General features: G+C 38.7%; 1 protein-coding gene across 4 annotated transcripts in view; it reads right to left on the bottom strand.

Moving 5' to 3' along the window:
* HECW1 (HECT, C2 and WW domain containing E3 ubiquitin protein ligase 1) overlaps nucleotides 1-23,523 on the bottom strand; it is a 469,612-nt gene that overhangs the window by 133,028 nt on the left and 313,061 nt on the right. For all 4 annotated transcript variants that reach the window (XM_082691734.1, XM_082691733.1, XM_082691731.1 and 1 more), the window contains one exon: nucleotides 22,193-22,362. In XM_082691734.1, coding sequence (XP_082547860.1) covers nucleotides 22,193-22,362 — 170 coding nt within the window. The remainder of the gene's footprint in view (nucleotides 1-22,192; nucleotides 22,363-23,523) is intronic.

Raw genomic sequence — 23,523 nt, forward strand, 5'->3', positions numbered from 1 at the left:
GAAACAGAAAAACAACCACTTTCTGAAAGGTAGGACTGGCGGAGAAGTGAATCCAAAGTGACGGGAAGATAGACCCCGGGGGGAGGGGCCGGCTTCCGGCAAGCGGCAGAGCAATGGCGCACAAAATCAGGACTTTTAAAAGTCTGTTCCACTGAGGGACATCACTCCAGAGGCTAAACCGGGGCGAAGCCCACACGGGGTCAGCGTGGCCTCAGGTTCCGCAGGGTCACAGAAGGATCGGAGCTGTCTGAGTGTCACAGAGCTTGCGGGTATTAGAACAGGAAAGCTGGCTACAGAGAAAGAGCCGACAGTAAGCTCACAGCTCGGGGTTACCTTGATTATTCACCACGACCAAGTGGGATTTATTCCAGGGCTGCAAGGTTGGTTCAACATCTGCAAATCAGTCAATGTGATACAACACATCAATAAAAGAAAGAACAAGAACCATATGATACTCTCAATAGATGCTGAAAAAGCATTTGACAAAGTACAGCATCCCTTCCTGATCAAAACTCTTCAAAGTGTAGGGATAGAGGGCACCTACCTCAATATCATCAAAGCCATCTATGAAAAACCCACCGCAAATATCATTCTCAATGAAGAAAAACTGAAAGCTTTTCCGCTAAGGTCAGGAACAGGGCAGGGATGTCCATTATCACCATTGCTATTCAACATAGTACTAGAAGTCCTAGCCTCAGCAATCAGACAACAAAAGGAAATTAAAGGCATCCAAATCGGCAAAGAAGAAGTCAAATTATCACTCTTCGCAGATGATATGATACTAGATGTGGAAAACCCAAAAGACTCCACTCCAAAACTGCTAGAACTTGTACAGGAATTCAGTAAAGTGTCAGGATATAAAATCAATGCACAGAAATCAGTTGCATTTCTCTACACCAACAACAAGACAGAAGAAAGAGAAATTAAGGAGTCCATCCCATTTACAATTGCACCCCAAACCATAAGATACCTAGGAATAAACCTAATCAAAGAGGTACAGAATCTATACTCAGAAAACTATAAAGTACTCATGAAAGAAATTGAGGAAGACACAAAGAAATGGAAAAATGTTCCATGCTCCTGGATTGGAAGAATAAATATTGTGAAAATGTCTATGCTACCTAAAGTAATCTATACATTTAATGCAATTCCTATCAAAGTACCATCCATTTTTTTTCAAAGAAATGGAACAAATAATTCTAAAATTTATATGGAACCAGAAAAGACCTCGAATAGCCAAAGGGATATTGAAAAGGAAAGCCAAAGTTGGTGTCATCACAATTCCGGACTTCAAGCTCTATTACAAAGCTGTCATCATCAAGACAGCATGGTACTGGCACAAAAACAGACACATAGATCAATGGAACAGAATAGAGAGACCAGAAATAGACCCTCAACTCTATGGTCAGCTCATCTTCGACAAAGCAGGAAAGAATGCCCAATGGAAAAAAGACAGCCTCTTCAATAAATGGTGCTGGGAAAATTGGACAGCCACGTGCAGAAAAATGAAATTGGACCATTTCCTTACACCACACACGAAAATTGACTCAAAATGGATGAAGGACCTCAATGTGCGAAAGGAATCCATCAAAATCCTTGAGGAGAACACAGGCAGCAACTTCTTTGACCTCAGCCACAGCAACATCTTCCTAGGAACATCACCAAAGACAAGGGAAGCAAGGGCAAAAATGAACTATTGGGATTTCATCAAGATAAAAAGCTTTTGCACAGCAAAGGAAACAGTTAACAAAATCAAAAGACAACTGACAGAATGGGAGAAGATATTTGCAAACGACATATCAGATAAAGGACTAGTGTCCAGAATCTATAAACGACATATCAGATAAAGGACTAGTGTCCAGAATCTATAAAGAACTTAGCAAACTCAACACCCAAAGAACAAATAATCCAATCAAGAAATGGGCAGAGGACATGAACAGACATTTCTACAAAGAAGACATCCAGATGGCCAACAGACACATGAAAAAGTGCTCCATATCACTGGGCATCAGGGAAATACAAATCAAAACCACACTGAGGTATCACCTCACACCAGTCAGAATGGCTAAAATCAACAAGTCAGGAAATGACAGACGCTGGCGAGGATGCGGACGAAGGGGAACCCTCCTACACTGTTGGTGGGAATGCAAGCTGGTGCAGCCACTCTGGAAAACAGTATGGAGGTTCCTCAAAATGTTGAAAATAGAACTGCCCTATGACCCAGCAATTAGCACTACTGGGTTATTTACCCTAAAGATACAAACCTAGTGATCTGAAGGGGCACGTGCACTCGAATGTTTATAGCAGCAATGTCCACAATAGCCAAACTATGGAAAGAACCTAGATGTCCATCAACAGATGAATGGATAAAGAAGAAGTGGTATATATACACAATGGAATACTATGCAGCCATCAAAAGAAACGAAATATTGCCATTTGTGACAACATGGATGGAACTAGAGCGTATCATGCTTAGCGAAGTAAGTCAAGCAGAGAAAGACAACTGTAATATGATCTCTCTGATATGAGGAAGTGGTGATGCAACATGGGGGCTTAAGTGGGTAGAAGAAGAATAAATGAAACAAGATGGGATTGGGAGAGAGACAAACCATAAGTGACTCTTAATCTCACAAAACAAACTGAGGGTTGCTGGGGGTAGGGGGGTTGGGAGAAGGGGGGTGGGGTTATGGACATTGGGGAGGGTATGTGCTTTGGTGAGTGCTGTGAAGTGCGTAAACCTGGCGATTCACAGACCTGTACCCCTGGGGATAAAAATATATGTTTATAAAAAATAAAAAATAAAATAAAATAAAATACTATATTAAAATGTGAACTTTTTAAAAGCAGTGTGTATGCTGCGTGGCCTAGATTTGGCATTTGTGGGCTCATAGGAAAAGTCAGGTCACTAAGGGTTCCATATCTTTAACAGTGGAGTTTGTGTGTGTGTGTGTGTGTGTGTGTGTGTGTGTGTGTGTGTGTATGTGTGTGTGTGTTTTAAGATTTTATTTATTTATTTGACAGAGAGTGATCACAAGTAGTCAGAGAGGCAGGCAGAGACAGAGAGAGGAGGAGTTTGGCTCCCAGCTGAGCAGATCAAGCCTTATGCAGGGCTTGATCCCAGGACCCTGGGATCATGACCTGAGCCGAAGGCAGAGGCTTTAACCCACTGAGCCACCTAGGAGCCCCTAAGGGTTCCATATCTAAAGAGCTGGTCCAACAAATGGAGCCAGACTCCCTCCTCTTCCCTGCAACGTCAGGTGGATTTGCTTTCTGCTTTTTCATGTTCTGTGTGGGCTGCCTGGTACCCCCTTTCCATCACTCTGGAAGTCAATAGACTAGTGCTGTATTACTTCTGTCTGAATGTCTCTTTCACAAATGTTCTAAGTAACACCCATACCCAGTAACACCTCCCTTAAATACAAGGGTTTCTTAGCCAAAGACAGACGCAGTTAGCAGCCTAGTTTACCAGATTTTTGAAGATAAATATACTCTCTTTAAAACAAACAAAACCCCAGGAACTGTGAGATTAGCTAATTAATCATGGTAGCACCATAATAATAATGTTATAATACAGGAAATCAATAGCCTAATAGTAATACTGTTGTAAAAAATTTTCAAATTAAAGTCATTGATAATATGACACGAACTCTATTGATTTTCCCTGATATTTTTAACATTAAAAATACTGTTATCTATATTTGCTTTTGTTCATATATCTTTATGGTTTTCCGGGTTAATTACCTACAGCACTGGAAAAGCTGACAAAGCTAAATAGATTAAAGACTTGACTTGGAATTTGTCCCTGGAGCACAGTCGTTACTTCCTGCAAGACAAGCATAAGGGAGGCAAAGATGGGGACCTGCTGTCGGCCCCCAGAAGGACAGGATCACTCTCAGGGATGGGCCTTACCGAAGCAGAATTTATGCTGAATGAATAAGGAAAGAGAATGCTCAGGATTTGGTTTCTGTGACACTGCCTTTTTTTTTTCTTTCATTTTTAAAAATAAATGTGACCAGCTTATATGGCTACACTAAGCACAACTGCATGCCTCCTCTGAAATTTCCCACGGCCTCTTCCCACTGTCTGCTCCCCCATTCCTCATCCTTGTCTTCCTTGGTTCCTCCTCTTTGGCTCATCTGCATTTGATTTCTTTAACTCTCAAGTCTTTATTCTTGGAAATCTACTTAGATCTGTTTCTTACTGACTCTAGCCTCACCTTTGATTTTGGTATCAGCCCTATAGGATGTCATTAGCTTAACAGCCAGCTGACATCAAACTGTGTGCCTCTGAGTTCAGTACAGGAGCCTCAGGCATCACCTGGGAAACAGAGGCAGTAGCTCTGGAGCCGAGCCCCTTATGTTTTTACGCTGGTGTTCCATTCACGAGTTCCTTTCAGAAAAGTGTTCAGCTCCTGAGTTCGTCAATTAAAATAACTTATTTGGTGCTGAGATTATCACTGTTTGTATCAGTGAACTTCAAAAAATCTTTATTTTTAATTTTTTATTTATTTGAGAGCGAGCGAGAGAGAGAATGACAAGTAGGCAGAGAGGCAGGCAGAGATAGATGAGGAAGCAGACTCCCCACTGAGCAGAGAGCCTGATACAGGGCTCGATCCTAGGACCCTGAGACCATGATATGAACTGAAAGCAGAGGCTTAACCCACTGAGCCACCCAGGTGCTCTGATCTTTTTTTTTTTAAGATTTTATTTACTTATTTGTCATAGAGGGAGAGAGAAAGAGAGATCACAAGTAGGCAGAGCAGCAGGCAGAGATAGATGAGAAAGCAGAAATCCCCGCTCAGCAAAGATCCCAATTCAGGACTCGATCCCAGGATCCCAGGATCATGACCGGAGCCGAAGGAAACAGCTTAACCAACTGAGCCACCCAGGCATCCCATTCAAAAAATCTTTTTAAAAACTACTGTCCTGAGCATAATAATCTCTTCCAGTCCCGTCCATGCTGCTACAAAAGTTGGGTATTTGTCCTTTCTTTTTTTTTTTTTTTTTTATAAACATATATTTTTATCCCCAGGGGTACAGGTCTGTGAAGGATTTTGAAGGGGTGGGGGGTGGGAGTTTGGGGTACTAGGTGGTGGGTATTATAAAGGGCACGAATTTCATGGAGCACTGGGTGTGGTGAAAAATAATGAATACTGTTATGCTGAAAATAAAAAATAAATTAAAAAAAATAAATTAAAAAAAAAAAAAAAAAAAAAAAACTACTGTCCTGGGACGCCTGGGTGACTCAGTTGGTTGAGTGGCTGACTTTGGCTAAGGTCATGATCCCAGGGTCCAGGGATCGAGTACCGACCGCATCGGGCTCTCTGCTCAGCAGGGAGCCTGCTTCTCCATCTGCCTGTTCTGCCTGCTGTTCCCCCCCTGCTTGAGCTCTCGCTCTCTCTCTGGCAAATAAATAAACAACACCTTTAAAAAACAAAACAAAAAACTATTGTCCTGGGACAGGGCTGTTGTCTAGGGCTTCTCTCTTACAACCAGTGCCAGCTTTGCATTTTGAAGAATGCTTTTCTTCCATAAATGTGATTTTTGTGTTTATGAAAACTGTTCATCTAGTCCAGGTTAAAAGTACAGTTTAATTTCTGATTAAATTACCTTTCAATTTCTAATCAACCAGCACTGAGGTTAACCATCTTTTGTAAACCAATCAGAGCTTGATTAAAGCCTGTTAGGGCTGGCTGATTACAGTAATCATCTAGCATTGCCCTTAGAGATCACGGGCCTTAGCCAGGGTCTTTTATCTCATCTCTAGAGCATGAGGCTTGTAGCCGAATGTGGTGCACTTGCTCTGCTTGATCAGTGAGGTTTTTGGCAATCTCTTTGACAATAAGTCTCATTCTTACCTACTCATGATGTTACTGGGGTGACTAAATGTGAAAACTCTGGTAACAGCCTATTAACACTTGGCATCTACAAGAATGTTCTAAATGTCGAGCCCAAGCCTAACTCTTGTGAGTTTATGCCCACATCTGACACATCTGGTGGTTTGTGGTTTGCTTAACTGTAAGCTAATCTTTTGGGGGTTTTGTGCCTAATACTGGACTTACAGCCAGCCCCAGCACCAGATGCTACTCTGAGCTACCTGCTAGAGCCCTATTTTAAGTGCCTGGTATCTGGGAGATATGGAAGGGACCCAGTAGACAAAAGTGAGGCATAATGGCTAATTATATCTCCATCTACACTTCTTCATGTTCACTGCCGCCTCTCTGGTCCAAGCTTCATCGTCTCCCACCTAGCTTTGACAACTGCCTCCTAACTGATGTCCCTTCTCCCCCTCCTCCCTCTCACTCCGCCCCCACTATCAGCAGAGTGTGAGTCTTACTTGTTCCATACCTCACCAGCAGCAGTCATTGTCCATTTCCTTCATTTTAGCCATGCTGGTGGGTGTGCAGTGGAATCACACTGCACTTTTAATTTTTAGTCCTGGATGACTAATGAAGCTGAGAAGCTTTTTATATGTTTATTGGCATTTGGACAACCTCCTCTGGGAGGTGCCTGTTCAAGTCTTTGCTCCATTTTTCTGTGAGTGTCTGTCCTTTTCCTCTTGATTTGTAGAGGTAGTGAGTGCTATCTAGATACAGTTCAATATATTTTCCCACTCTGTGGCTTGTTCTTAATGTAGAATTTTGAGGAACAGACATCTGTAATTTCAATGTCATCCGATTAACCAAGTTTTGCTTTGTGGTTAATGCTTTCATATTCTACTTAACAGCCCCTCCCCCTTTTTTTGGCTTCCATACGGTCACGAAGGAATTCTCATGTTATGAATTAGAAACCTTATTGTTAAACTTCTCTCGCTAGATTAACTATCTATTGGGAACTGATTTTTGTCTATGCTATGAGACTACATTCGAGACTCCTGTGCTTTGTATATGGACAGCGCATTGACCCAACATCAAATTCTGAACAGGCTATCCTTCTCTTACTGTATATGGCAGTACCACTTTTATCATAAAACAGTGATACTACTTGTGTATCTAATTTGTCAGTTCAACTAGCCATTCATCTATTCTATGCCAATGCATATCATTGTAATTCCTGTAGCTTTATATTTATCATGGCATCTGTAAACTTAAGTCCTTTTTTTTTTTTTCTTCAAGATATTCCTGCCTATTCTTGGCCATTTTTTTTTTTTTTAATTTCTGTATAGATTTAGAATTAGCTTGTCAAGTGACATTAAAAATACCTCTTAGAATTTTGATTGAAATTTCACTGAATCCACAGATCAATTTGAGAATGAACTGCCCCCATACAATACTGAATTTTCAAATCCTTAAGTATATAATATCTCTCCTTTTATTTAGGGTGTTTTTAATTTCTCTCAGAAATGTGACAGTACTTAGTATAGAGATCTTTTACATTTTTGCTAGATTTACTCCTAGGTATTTGATGTTTTGTGATGCTATTGTAAATGGCATCTTTTAAAGTTTTCATTTTCTATTTGCATGTAGAAATAGTGTGTGTTTATATATTAACCTTTTATTTATTTAGTGACATTAAATTCACTTATTAATTCTAATGGTTTATTATTTTACACTGTTCACTTATATGACAATGTTATTTGAGAATAAGTAAGTCTTCCTTCCCAACTGTGATATATTTTCTTTATTTTTGCCTTATTCCATTGAATGGATCTTCAGTAAACAGAAGTGGCTAAAGCATGTATCCTTATCTTGTTCTCAAGGTAAAGTATTTCAATATGATGTTTACTCTAGATTTTATTCTTATTATTCTTAATATTTTAAGTCCTCTTTCAGAGTGAAGAAGTTCTCTTCTATTCTCAGTTTTCTGAAAGTTGTTAAAAATCAGGAATAGATATTAAATTTTATCAACTACACTTTCTGGATCTACTAAGATAAACATGTTTTTTCTCCTTCATTAAATTTAAATAAATTTTAATAGCACACTTAAAATGAACACCACAGAAGACAGATAGCCATTGTTGCTTCTTTACAAAAAATTCAAATTCTGGCCATGTCCAGAAAAATCAATTTGAGAATGAACTGCCCCCATACAATACTGGGGGCAGGATTGCTTATAATTGTGATACAGCTGAACTGTGAGAACTTGTTCACTGAAATAAGAGACTGGGGATCTTTGACTTGAATGCAGCTGTAGTCTACTCCAATAGTGGTAAAGAGTAGCTAAAACTTCAGTAAAAACCCCATCATCATTTTGGCTGGCAGAAACCAGGCAAAGGAGCCTGCAGTAACCAGCATCACCAAAAAGTGAAAGAAAAGTGCCAGAAAGAAGAAAGGCAAAGAATGAAAGCAACAAATTCTTTTTTTAAACTCAGCCCAAGTTTCTGGCTGATCACAGAATCATATAGGTACAGGGAAAATGAAATCAGCTTGCAGTTAGGTCTTAAAGAACTGAACTGAAGTCTGAACTGCTGGCCACCACGTTCACGGCAGTGTGAGCCCAACCAAGCTAACTGCCTGCTACCACAAAACAACAAAATAATGAATAACAACAAAAAAGGGGCACATATGTTAGAATTATCAGGAAAGGGCTCTGAAGCAACTATTTTAACTATACGCAGTGAGGTAAAGGAAAATATACTTGTCATGAATAAATAGACAAGAAACATCATCAGCAAAACATAAATAAGAAAAACAAGACCAAACTGCAATTTCAGAGTTAAAAAAATTCACTGAATAGAGGTAATAATAGAATGGAGGTGATAAAGAGTCAGTGGAATTGAAGACAGATCAACAGAAATGATCCAATTACAAGAAGAGAGAGAATTGCCTTAGAGACCTGTGGGACAATATTTAAAGGTCTAGCATATAATATTGGGAGTCCAAGAAAAAAAGGAGAGAGAGCATTCAACAGAAAAATATTGGAAGAAATGAAGGCCAAACTTCACCAATTTGGTGAAAACATAAGTTTATAGATCCCAGAAGTTCAACAAACCAACAGGATAAATTAGAAGAAAACTGTTATAGGTTGAATTATGTTGTTCTCCAAAAATGTGTTGAAGCTCTAAACATGTGAATGTAATCATATTTGGAAATAGAATCTTTGTGATGTAATCAAGTTAGGATGAGATCAGTAGACTGGGCCCTAGTCCAATGTGTCTGTTGTATTTATAAGAAGAGAGGAATATGGACACAGAGACATATGGTGAGAATACCATGTGAAGAAGGAGGCAGAGATTGGAACAACACATTTACAAGCCAAGGAATGACCAAGATGCCAGCATCACCAGAAGCTAGGGCAGAGGCATGGAACAGATTCTCCTTCAGGGCAATCACAAGGAATCAGCCCTGCTTACTCCTTGATTTTGGACTTCTAGTTTCCAGAGTTATGAAATAATATGTTCTGTATGTGGCAGGACAATGTATGTCCTAGAAAACTTATACAAAAACTGTATCTAGGAATGCCATAATCAAACTTGAAAACCAAAGAAAAATGACACATTCCATACAGGAGGGCAATGATTCAAACCATTACAGATTTCTTAGTAGAGACTATAGGGACCATAACACAGTGGAACTACATTTTTAAGGTATTGGGGATACCAGTCACCCAGAATTTTATATTCAGTGAAAATATCTTCCAAGATGAAGATGAAATTGAAACACTCAGATAAACAAAAAACTAAGAGAACTGTCACCAGGCTCACTCTACAAGAAATGCCAAGGGAAAGATCTCATGCTGAAGGGAGATGATACCTGAAGGAAAACTCAGATCTTTAGAAATGAGTGAAAACATTAGAAATAGGAAACAAATGGGGAAAGTATAGGGGGCTGTACTTTTTCTTAACTTCTTTAAAATACATATGTCTGGTCTTTTTTATTAGAGAGGGGGAGAGGAGGGAAGGGCATAGGGAGAGAGAAAATCTTAAGAAGGTTCCACACCCAGTGTATAGCTTGATATGGGGCTTGATCTCACAACCTTGAGATCATGGCCTGAGCCAAAATCAAGTCAGTTGTGTTTAGCCAAATGAACCACTCAGGCACCCCTAAAATACATATATGTCTGTTTAAAGCAAAAATTATAACATAGTTATGTGGGGTTTATAATGTATGAAAAATGTACTATATATAGCAACCATAACATAAAGGATCATGGGCACAGGTAAATATTGTTGAAATGTTACCACATTTTTGTGAAGCGGTATACTATTAAGTCTATGTGGATAATGAATATATAAGAAGGTATATTGTAGTCCCTAAAGCAACCACAAAAAAAATTATCCAAAAATGGGTAGCTAAAAATCCAACAGATGAATTAAAACAGAATTCTAGAAAGTATTCAAATAATCCAAAACAAGAAAAAAAACTGAAAAAAAAGAGGACAGACAAAAAATAATAAAAGAACAGACCTAAATTCAACCATATGAATAATTACATTAAATGACAATGAACTAAAGACTCTTATTTAAAGGTAGAGATTATCACAGTAGGTGAAAAACTGTCTACAGGATATGCATCTTTTATATAGGAACACAAATATCTAGAAAGTAAATAGATGAGAATAGGCATACCATTCAAATGTCAAACATAAGAAGGCTGGAGTTGCTATATTAATGTGAGATAAAATAGCCTTCAAGAGAAAGGGGATTGCCAAAGACAGGGTATTTCAAAGACAGATATTTCATAATGTTAAAAGGGCCAATTCATCAGGACAACATTACTATGCATGTACCTAACAAAAGAGAGCCTCAAAATACAGAAAGCAAAAGTTGGCAGAATTGGAGAAATAGATAATTCCATGATCATAGCAGGGGAATTTAAGCATCTCCCAATTTTCTCAGCAACTGATAAAAAGCTAGATAGTGAGAAATTAATTTTTACTACGTAAAACATAAAATACACATTCTTTTCAACTGTACATAATAAATCCACCAAAATATACTGTATACCAGACTGTAAGACATGACTGAATGTATCTAAATGGAACTGAAATCATAGTAGGTATGTTTTCTGACCACAATTAAGTTGAATTAGAAATCAATAACAAGAAGATATTTAAGAAAGCCTTAAAATTTAGACTTTACACCGTCTATTTCAAAATAATCCATGGGTCAAAGAAGGGATATTGAAAAATATGTTGAACTGAATGATGAAAATAAAAAAAATATCAATTTTATGAAATGCAGCTAAACCACTGGCTAAAGAAAATTAATGGTTTTAGATGAACATATTATAGAAGAAAAATAAGTTTAAAATCAAAACCTAAAATGTCACCTTAAGAGGCTAGAAACAGAACAGCAAAATAACCCTAAAGTAAGTAGAAGGCAACAAAGGAGAGAAATAAAATTAAGAGTAGAAATAGAAAGAAATAGAAAACAAAGAAAAATAGAGAAAATCATCATCAAAACCTGGTTCTTTGAAAAAAAATTAACAAGATTTATAAAAACATATATAGATTGGTTAGCAAAAAAAAAAGAGAAAATATAGTTCACCATTAAAAAAATGAGAAAAATATTATTCTTAATGAATTTATAAACATTAAAGGACAATAAAATACTATTTGGAACACCCCTATAAAAACTGCATGAAGAAAAATGTCAATATGCCTTGAGAGACATAAATTACAAAAGCTTACCCATGTATAAATAGTTAATTTGAATAGCCCTATTTCTATTTAAAAATTGAACTCACGTTTTAATACTGCAGTCTAAAATGTCTTCATCTATATATTCTATTAAACATTTATGAAGGAAAACAACAATTATACACCATCCTTCCAGAATATATAAAAGAAGGAAAATTTCAAAACTAATTTCACAAGACCCGATTACAATTATACCAAAACCAGACTAACAAAATTAGATCAAGATTCTTCATGAATGTACATGTAAAAATCCTTAATAAATTATTAGTAAAAGAACCTCAAAAATATATAAAAATAATGACACATTTGACCAAGTAGAATTTATCTTAGGAATGCATGGTTGATCTAATATTAGAAAGAATGAAAGAACAGAATGAATAGAATAGTCATACAATGTTCTATGAATATCCATAGAATATTCAATAGAATGAACAGAATACCCAAATTTTGGGCATGAATGAATGAATGAATAGAATACCCCGAAGGAATGAATACCCAATTTTTGCATCAGCAGGACGGAACCGGAGCAGATCATGCTAAGTGAAATAAGTCAAGCAGAGAAGGTCAATTATCATATGGTTTCACTTATTCTGGAATATAAAGAATAGCATGAAGGACATTTGGAGAAGGAAGGGGAAAATGAAGGGGGCGGAAATCAGAGGCGGAGACAGAACATGATGGGGGAGATTATCGACTCCGGGAAATAAACTGAGGGTTTTAGAGGGGAAGGGGGTGGGGGATGGGTGAGCTGAGTATGGGAATTAAGGCGGGCACGTATTGTATGGAGCACTGGGTGTTATACGCAAACAACGAATCATGGAACGCTGCATCAAAAACTAACGATGACTAATGATGACTAACCTAAAGTAATAATAAAAAAAGAAAATCAATCATGGTAATTTACCAAATTAATAGAATAAAGGTGAAAATTGTGGAATCATTTCAACAGCTGTAGAAAAAGTGTTTAACAAAATTCAACATCACCTATGATTAATAAAAGAATTCTGGGCAAACTAGGAATAGAAGGAAACATTCTTAAGCTGATGAAGAGCATCTACAAAAATCTAGTGGCACTATGCTTTTTGGTGAGTATTGAATGCTTTCTCCCTAATATCAGTAATAAAGCAAAGATGCCTTCCATCATCCCTTCAGTTAACATTGTACTAGAGGCTTTGAATATTGCAATAAGGCAGACCACCAAAAACAAGTCAAAAGGCATAAATTTAGGAAGGATTGAGTAAAATTATTTTTATTTGCTGTAGTATGTTTGTTTACTTAAATATCTTCACATGAAACAACTAGTGAATTAGCAAGTGAAATTAGTATGGCTGCAGGATTCAAGACTAATAGAGAAAATTGATATATATAGGAAGGAAATAACTGGAAATTAAATGAAAAAAGATTCCACTTACAATAGAGCCCCCCCAATAGGCAAGATTTCTATACTGAAAACCACATCTATTGTCAAGAGGAATTAAAGACCTAAATAAGTGGAGATATATCATTTCACAGAATGGAATAGTTAACATTCAACAAATTGCCAAATAAGATTCTAGAACTTTTTTTTTTTTGCAGGTTCAAAGGTCTTCCTAAAATTTATCAGAAAATACAAAAACTCTGGAGGAGCCAAAGCTATTTTTAAAAGACTTCATTTTTTAGAGCTCTTTTAGATTTACAGCAAAACTGGAGGGAGGAACAAAGATTTCTCCTACACCCCTTGTCCCACACATGCATAGTCTCCTCCATCATCCACATCACTCACCAGAATGGCACTTTTTTTTTTTTTTAAACCAAGGATGAATCTTCACTGACACATCATAATCACCCAAGTCAACAGTATACCCGAGGGCTAATTCTTCCTGTTGTATATGCTACTGGTTTGGACAAAAGTAAATTAAGATTCACTCACCATCATAATATACCAAGTATTTTCATGGCCCTATAAGTCTTCTGCTCTCTGCCTATTCATCCTTCTCTCCTACACATTCCTGGCAACCCCTGACAATTTACTGTCTGTCTCTATAGTTTTGCCTTTTCCAGAATGTCATATAGTTGGAATCATGCAGTATGTAGTCTTTTCAGATCTACTTTTTTCACTTAGTAATATGAATTTAAGTCTGCACTATGTCTTTTATGACTTGGTAGCTTGATTCTTTTTAGTGCCAAATAACACTGCATTGTCCGGACCCATTACAGTTTATATATCCAATCACCTCCTGAAAGACATCTTGGTTGCATCAATTTTTGGCAATTATTCTTGTGCAGGCTTTTGTGTGGACATAAGTGTTGAAATCCTTTGGATACCGAGGACCTTGATTGCTGGGTCATTTAAGAGAGTATAATTAGTTAATAATCTGCCAAACTCTTTTCCAAAGTGAATGTACCATGTTGCAAGCCCACCAGCCATGTATGAGATTTACTGTTGATCCACATCCTCTCCAGCGTTTGTGTTTGTGTTGCCAGTGTTCTGGATTTAAGCCATGCTATAGGTGTGCAGTGGTGTCTCCTTGCTATTTTAATTTGTATTTCCCTGACGACATAAGGTGTGCAACATCTTTTCATGTGCTTATTTGCCATCCGTGTATCTTTGGTGAGGTGCCTGTCATGATCTTTGGCCCATTTTTAAATCGACTGTTTGTTTTCTTCTCATTGAGTGTTAAGAATTTCTTTTAGGGGCGCCTGGGTGGCTCAGTGGGTTAAAGCCTCTGCTTTCGGCTCAGGTCATGATCCCAGGGTCCCAGGATTGAGCCCCGCATCGGGCTCTCTGCTCAGCAGGGATCCTTCTTTCCTTCCTCTCTGCCTGCCTCTCTGCCTACTTGTGATCTCTGTCTGTCAAATAAAAAAAAAATTTTTTTCTTCTATATTTTGGATAATAGCTATTTATCAGCTATGCCTTTACAAATATTTCCCCCCAGTTTGTGGCTTATCTTCTAATTCTCTTGATACAGTTTTTAACAGAGCAGTTTTAATTTGAATAAAGTCCGGCTTGTCAATTCTTTCATTCTTGGGTCATGCTTCTGGTATTATATCTCAAAAGGCATCACCAAATTCAAAGTCATTTGGATTTTCTCCAAATGAGGTTTTATAATTTTGCATTTTATATTTAGGTCTATGATCCTTTTTGAATTAATTTTTTGAAGAGTATAAGGTCTGTCTCTAGATTTTTTTCTTTCCATGTGCATTTCCAGCACCATTTGTTGAAAAGACTGTCTTTGCTCCATTATATTGTCTCTATTTCTTTGTCGAAGATCAGTTGACTATGTGGGGGTCTAATTCCAGGCTCTCTACTCTACTCCGTTCCATTGATCCTTCTTTATCTTTTTTTTTTCCCCCTCAATACCACATATTCTTGACACTGCAGCTTTATAGTAGGCCTTGAAGTTGGGTAGCATTGGTCCTCCATTTTTGTTCTTCTCCTCTTAATATTGGTTAGATATTCTAGGTCTTTTGCCTCTCCATGTAAAGATTAGAATCAATTTGTCAATACCCAAAAAATAACTTGTTGGGATTTCAAGACTACATTGTATTTATAGATGAAATTAGAAAGAACTTAACATCTTGACAATGTTATCTTCCTATCCCTGAACATATATCCATTTTTTAGTTTTTTGATTTATTCACTATAGTTTTCATTCAATACAAATTTTATTAGATATATAGCTAAGTGTTTCATTCGGGGATGGTAATATAAAGTGTTGTTTTTAATTTCAAATTCCAGTTGTTCATTGTTGGTATACAAGATAGCAAGGGACTTCTTGTATATTAACCCTGTATCCTGCAACCTTGTTATAATCAAATCATTTGCTTAATTTTTTTTAAGATTTATTTATTGGAGGAGGGATGGGCAGAGGGAGAGAGAAAGCTCAATCAGACTCCCTGCTGAGCACAGAACCCAATGCAAAGCTCAATCTCATGACCCTGAGAACATAACCTGAGTCAAAACCAAGAGTAAGATGCTCAACCAACTGAGTCACCCAGGCACCTTCCCCACAAAATGTCTGCTTTAAATTAATGTAGTTTTTTGTTGTATGTAATGAATTGTATTTTTGTTTATAGATTGTCCCTTAATAAACATAATGATAAAAATAATAATGTAAAGAGTATTTCCCATTTCATGGAACACTACATCAAAAACTATTGATGTACTGTGTGATGACTGACATAACATAATAAACAAAATTAAAAACAAACAAAAAATAATAATTCTGGGAAAAATATAGGGAAAACTGAGGAAACCTAAATAAAGTCTGTAATTTTGGCTATTAAAAATTATTTCCCATTGCCTCTAAATTTTCAAATTTATTTGCAAAATATTTTCATAATACTCATCTTTTTTTTTTTTTAAAGATTTTATTTATTTATTTGACAGAGAGAGATTACAAGTAGGCAGAGAGGCAGGCAGAGAGAGAGAGGAGAAAGCAGGCTCCCCGCTGAGCAGAGAGCCCGATGCGGGACTCGATCCCAGGACCCTAGGATCATGACCTGAGCCGAAGGCAGCGGCTTAACCCACTGAGCCACCCAGGCGCCCCAATACTCATCTTTTTTAATACAAGTACAATAACTACATTGTAATTTTTGTTAACTTTCTCTGTCAGGTATTTGTTTTCTAGTTCTAGTGATATCTGCATTCATCTTCTTCACAGTACTGGTATAGTAGATTAATCACATGGAAACTCACATCACTGGGATCAGCTTATTTTCTAATTTAGCTGCATCCCATAAGTTTAAATATGTCATATATTCATTATTATTCAGTTCAAAATGTTTTCTAGTTTCTATTATGATCTCTTCCTTGACCCCTAGATTTTTTAGGAGATTTTGCTTAATTTTCAAAGTGGATGGGCATTTTCTAGTTTTATTTTTATTATTGATGTCTAGCTTCTTAAGTTTAAAAACATAAAATAGTATTTAAAATCTACCTCTGATAAGTCCAAGAATAGGCACCTGTGTATTAAGGAGGGCACATGTTGTGATGAGCCCTGGGGGTTATACGCAACTGATGAATTGCTGAACACTACAAGAAAACTTATGATGACGGGGTGCCTGGGTGGCTCAGTGGGTTAAGCCTCTGCCTTCGGCTCAGGTCATGATCCCAGGGTCCTGGGATGGAGCCCCACATCAGGCTCTCTGCTCAGCGGGGAGCCTATTTCCCTCTCTCTCTCTCTGCCTGCCTCTCTGCCCTCTTGTGATCTCTCTGTCAAATAAATAAATAAAATCTTAAAAAAAAAGATTTTATTTATTTTTTTGTCAGAGAGAGAAAAGAGCACAAGCAGGGGGAGCAGTAGGCAGAGGGAGAGGGAGAAGCAGGCTCCCCGCTGAGCAGGGAGCCCAACGTGGGATCCCAGGACCCCAGGATTATGACCCGAGCTGAAGGCAGATACTTAACCGACGGAGCCCCCCAGGCGTCCCCCTCTCCAGGATCTTGGCCACACAAGTCCTGTTGTCCTGAACATCCTCTCACGATCACAAATCTTTTTTTTTTCTTCTTTTAAATTTTATCTGGCTTTTCTAGGTGTTTTGTGTTAGTGTGCCACATGCTGTTTCATGACAGCTGGAAGCAGAAAGCAACTGCTTCCATTCTACACAGAGCCGCAGGAACATTTGGGTAAATTTTGATCAGAACATAATGCCTTCTTACCCCAATAGCATCTTACCACATTTAGGATAAAAAACCAACCACTTTCCCTGACTTAAAAGATGCCGGGCCCTGCCTCTCTGCCCAACCTCATCTTATCCCCGACTCCCATCCCTCACACATGGTTATTTTCCAGCCATAATGACCTTCCTGCTATTGTGCAAGCCTGCCAGGCTTGGTACACTCAGGCCCCTTCCTAGGAAAGGGTAGAGGCTGACAAACACCATGGCCCAGGCTCGATTTTAATATTTGCTCAATCCACATGATATTTCTAAGCATTTGCTTTTAGAAATTCCTTGTTTGATTTAGAGGTTTAAATATACTCTCCCGATAGGCACTTTGAATAAAGAACCCCAAACCCTTCAGTTGCTGCCATTTTCTATTTAACTTCTCTGTGTGGATATAATCTCATTAAGTGCTTATTATATCCATTCAGGAAAGTAAACAGACTTGGAAATCAGGAGCATTTTCCCTGTGTGAAAATAGTTTCTAATTACAGTAGTAATCATAAAAAAGAGATCAATCAACATGTAGTCTTCTTTAAATTTTTTTTTTAGTTGACATTATACTTAGTATGTATTTTCTCTCAGTTTTCTCTCTTCATTTTAAAATTCTGATAGTAAAAATAAATAAGTAAATAAAATTCCAAGAGTATTTTTCCTAAGGTTTAGAGTGTTTTAATTAGCAAAAACATGTTTTAAGTTTGAACTTGCATAAATCTGAAAAAAATAAAGTAAGATTTTAATGCAACATTAATCACAGAAATAAATTTAGCATTTAAACTATACAGTAAAGGATATTCTTGCTCTTAAGTGCAGGTAAATTCAATTATTTCAAATGAATGTGCTTTATATGTTAGTAGGTATATACAGAGAGTAGGACAGTTTGGTTCTCATTCACCTGTTTGCACAGATATTTAAAAATGTGCGTGAATTCTGTAGGAGCAGGGAATCTTCATTTCGTTCACCAAGGTGCAGTATGAGACCCAGAACCCAACATTAGGTTTTGTTTGTAAGAATTAAGAGAACCAAACTATGAGAGACTCCAGACTCTGGAAACAAACTGAGGTTACAGAAGGGAAGGGGTGGGGGGGATAGGGTAACTGGGTGATGAGCATTAAGGGGGACACATATTGTGACGAGCACTGGGTGTTACAGGCAACTAATGAATTGTTGAACACTATGTCAAAGACTAATGGTATACTGTATGTTGGCTGACTGAACATGGGGAAAAAAAAAAAGAAAGAAAGAAAGAAGAGAACCATGCTGGATATATGCAACTGGTGTAAGCCCAGCCCAACAGCCATCACTTGTCTGTGTGTACCGTGAGCTCCAACCACATGGTATTTCTTTCTTTTTATTTCTCAATCACATGCCATTTCTATAGAGTTCCCCAAGTGTTTGTGAGATGCCTTGGTAATTTCGCACATGCTGTTCCTTCTACCTGGAATGCCCCCATGGCACTCACCAAAAATGTCTCATCACCTATCACGATCTAAGTCCTACAGCACACCATCTGGGAAGTCCTCCCATCAGCATTCTGCTGCATTCTGTCCATACCTTGATTAGATCATTTATTTCCTTGTGTTGTCTCCTTCCACCTGCCTGAGAGGTCTTACCTCTCAATCCTTTTTGTCCTTCCAGAGATTTCTATTTCTACCACAGAACAGATACCCAGTAACATTTCTTATATTAATCTTATCAGCCATAGAACTTCACCTGGCTTTCCCCATTAAAAACATTCTCACTGATCCTTCAAATTTACCCTTCAGAAGTAGCAATTCGGATGATTAGCTGAAAGACCACGTTCGACTTGATAACCGTCTTCAGCCTCATCATCCAATGCTATAGATTTAAACTTTATTCTTCCTTTGAAGGGGAGGGGTTATACTCATCACTTTGAGTATCCGATAAAATCTGTGGATACTCTTTCCAGAATTTATCCATAACCACCTATATACCCCAAACTGATCAGTATCAGGCTCTAAAGGCAGATGACCTGCTTCAAATTCTGGTTCTGCCATTTACCAGCTGAGACCTGGGGAAAATTACTTAACTTCTCTATGTCTTGGTTTTCCCATCTTTAAATGGAGGTAAGAATAGTACATTAGAGTTGTTGTGAGGACTGAGCTAATTACATAAAATGTTTCCACTGCTTGACATAGTAAGCCCTATATATAAGCCTTATAGAAGTAGGTTCTCGGAACTGGAGATGCGAAGAAAAACTGGATATTAGCATCTGCTTGAGGAGCTCAAAGGCTCACGGGAAAGATGGATGTGCAAATAAAAAAAGGGACAGAAAGGAAGGAGCACTTTCCTCCTGAGGTCCAGGGTGGGAATCCAGGAAGGCCCAGGAGGGAGGTGGCATTTTAGCAGAGTCTTGATGGGTGAGCAGGACTTGCTAGTTGGATTCGTTGGGAATGTACATTTCAGGCAGACGTGAGCAAAGATTATCTTGCAGCCTCGTGAAAGCATGTGGGGCAGTGGGGGATGGCAACTACTGAGAGTGTAAGGTACTGGTGAGGGGAGCTGAAGCACATTGCACACACTACAAATTATTCTATTCGACACCCATGTTCAACACCTTCTCCCTTCCTCTCCTTATTTTAGAGCTGGGGAATCGAAGTACTAGATTTTCCCAAACAGGTGAATGTCTGTGACAGATAACAGGGCTTTTGCTGGGAAGGGCTTCTCTTACAGAATAAAAATGCAAAGCCTTACACGGAGAAGGCTTTTTGCTCTCTTCTCTCGAACTTGAGGTTGAGGCTTTAAGACAGGACGATGAGTGTCATTGGCTAACAGTGTGGTGGGAAGACCCAGAGAGCTCGAGTCCCTCGTTGGTGTTCTCAGCAGCTGCACTTCCAGAACCACCTCCCTCTGGACTTCTTGTTTGTAAAAAATACCACAGCAGGCTCCACATCCTCTAGCTCAGAGCCAAGTGCATCCGTTATGGACACAAGTGGTAAGTAACGCTGGGACAGCCAAGTCCTTGAGTGCTCTGCACAGGAGAGCATTTAGGGGTGGAAACTGCAGATCTTCAGTCAAGTTATCTGATATTTAACTTGAGAAATCAGTTACCCTCAGTCTAATCCTCATAGGGAAGACCTGTGGCAAAACTTATTGTAGAACACCAACTTTTTTTTTTTTTTACATACTTAAATTAAATTAGTTAACATACAGTGTATGATTAGTTTCAGATGTAGATTCAGTAATTCATCAGTTGCATATAACACCCAGTGCTCATTATATCACATCCTCTCCTTAAGGCCCATCACCCAACCCAGTTAAGGAAATAAAAAAAAGAACACCAACTTTAACCAGGGGAGGCTGAATAGAATGCAGGAGGTCAAAAGCAAAGGACTAGTGAGAGTGTGCTAGGATCTTTCCAGAGTGAAGTAAATCTTAACTAAAGATGCAGAAATAATTTCAGAACTTAAAGTGGATCCTAGCTGACATTTTTAGACCAAAAACATTCTGATAGTGGTGGGTTTCTGAACTGTTCTTTGAGACTTATAATACCTTTGTGACTAAATGTTTTAGAACAAGTTGCTCTGAAGTTCTTCGGAAGAGAGAAGCCCCCCCCCCGCCCCCATGTACTACAAATTCCTGTGGCGTCTTTTATTATCCCCAGGAATGCAGTGAGGAGACCAGAAATAATTGGTGACAATAGCCAGGACTGAAGGATCAAATAATTTAAGATTCAGTATTCCATGCTACTGGTACTCTCAGTGCTCTAGAATCTGTTGATAACCAAAGCAGTAGGAAGTTCAAGTGCAATCCCATTGCCTTTACATTGCTCTAACTTTAAACATTGCTCCTCTGTAAGGCCTGGGTCAGGGTTTATTAAGCCTAGGAAGTGGGTGGTGTAATTTAAGAGACAATGAACGAGATTTATCCCCAGACATCTAATTACGCCTTCTTATTCAAGGATGCTTGTAAAGTCTACAACAGAGATGATCTACTCTGAAGAATAAAGGAAGGAAACCTGTCCAAAGAAAGTGCCTTGGAAAGGAGGAGCACATTCCCGTCAGTAACAGCCTGGTGAAGGTAACCTCAGGCTCAGATTGGGGATGACTGATTTCTTAAATCCACATGACTAACAGGTCATGCTGAGATTTGAACCAAGATTTGTGTGGCTGCAAACCCGTGCTTTTAACACCAACATTAAATAGTAGCCCCTCCCATGCCCTAAGCCTCCCTGCTTCCCCAGCCCACACAGTCAGCAGGTCACAACCTCAAACCAAAGCATGTGAGTTAAGCTGCCCAGCAGGTTGTGACAACTTTCTGTTAGTTCCCTAGGAGAGAACTTAGTCACTGTGAGGCCAAGTCTGACATGTGCGTGGCTTTACTGAGGAATGTCCTCACTTCTGGCCGGTAGAGGACACACATTCGGGAGTGGAGACAGGCCTTCATGAGACAGAACCAACCACTCGATACTCCAGCAAGTTACCAAACACTGTTCAGACCAGGAAGGTGGGATGCAAAATTAGGGTTCATGTTTATTTAAATAAAAAAAATATGTAACTCCCAAGGGTATTGTAGGGCTTCATGATTTACCTGTTCTAGGAAATGGATGGTTTTAGAAACTCTGGAACTGGTCTAGAGGGACACATTTAAAATCTGGCATTCTTGCCTAAGGACTGCACACGTAGGAAGAGTGTAAGAATGCTTCTCTTCTTTCTCCCACACAGAGGTACTGGGAGGCTGTCTTGCTCTCAGATGCAGGTTCTGAATCAGATGAAGAGCTACAGCAGGCCTACTGAGTGTTACTGCAAGTTTCCTGGTATTGCCTTGAGGGCCTCCAGCAAGATCCCTGAATTACAACCCACAGAGAACACAGCTCTCTTCTAAGATCAGAGAGCCATGAACTTAGCAGCAGTCTGGGGCTCCAAGAAAGGAGGGCATGGCATGTGGGCTGGTTTATGGTCAGTTGTTTCAGTTGGCCACTCAGACTTCTTTTCAGGGCCCACAACACTCACCTCGGCCTGCCAGATGGGGTTCACAGTGTTGCCTATGATCTTGGATCTCCTCTCCTGTCCATGGTGTGGGAGGGCAGGGAAGATGCTGTGCTTTCCAGGCTGAATGGAAATCTTCAGGTAAGGGTCTGGGTTGAAAAACATCCCTTTCTTCAACCCCATGGCCTGGAAATCTATAAAATTAGGAACATTTTAATTTAAATGTGTTTTGGTGAGGTTAAAGATCATATCAGGCTTTACACAAGGAGAAAAGTCCATCTAAAATGTGGAAAAGTCTTTCCAATCTTTAGACTGTTTTCTACCTCATTATAAAGACAGACTGGTATGTCTACAGAACCCATTATATGGAACAATTACTGACATGTAGAAAACCATTCCTTGTCAAAAATCAATACAACAGATATTGTGGTTACTATGTGTTTTAAGAGAGGATGGTTGGCCTTTCCTGGACTGGACTTCCAGCTTTCCTCAGGACAGTTGAGGTGAGGGCCTGAGGTCACCTCAGGAAACCTGGTGGACACTGAGAGAAGAAATCCAAATGAAAATTCTAAGGGTCTAAGTGAAAATTCCTCTGCAAAGTGGAGAGGTAAGATGGCCAAGGGCTGTAGTCTCACACAATGAATATAGTAGGTCTATCAACCCATGTCTATGTGGCAGAACCAAAACGGGAACCAATTAACAGAGATATTGTCTCCTTCCCCAGCCCCATGCTGCCCATCCTATATGGCATCCCTCTCAGGTTTCAGGATTTCACTGTTTTGGTTAATGAAATTCCCTCTTGGTTTCTGGAAGGCAGTTGAGAAGTTTTCTATGCTTCTGCTGTTTCTGCAGGTTTGCACAATTAACTGTTATTTCTCAAGCATTTCAACAGGAACATAAGAATGGTAAATCAGGAGCTGTTGGCTTTCTTCCCTAATAACACAAAAGTATTGAGTTTCTTCTTCCTTTTTCTTTAACTTAGATACATGCTAATGTCATCAACTATTTTATTTTAAATAAAATACTTTATTTTGGTGGGGGGAGTTGTAAGTTCATAGCAAAATGAAGAGGAAGTACAGATTTTCCCATATACCTCTTGCCTCACACATGCAGAGCCTCTGCCATTATCAACATTCCCCACTAGTGGGGTGCAATTGTTACAACTGATGAACCTATACTGATACATCATTATTACCCCAAGTATGTAGTTTACATTAGCATTCACTTTTGGTGGTGTATCTTCTATGGATTTGGACAAATGTATCCATTATTAGAGTATCATACAGAATATGTATACTGCCCTAAAAAGTCCTCTGTTCTCCACCTCTCCCATAACCCCCACCCCTACCTCCAGG

Source organism: Mustela nivalis, assembly GCF_964662115.1.
Source record: "Mustela nivalis genome assembly, chromosome: 12".
Taxonomy (NCBI): Eukaryota; Metazoa; Chordata; class Mammalia; order Carnivora; family Mustelidae; genus Mustela; species Mustela nivalis.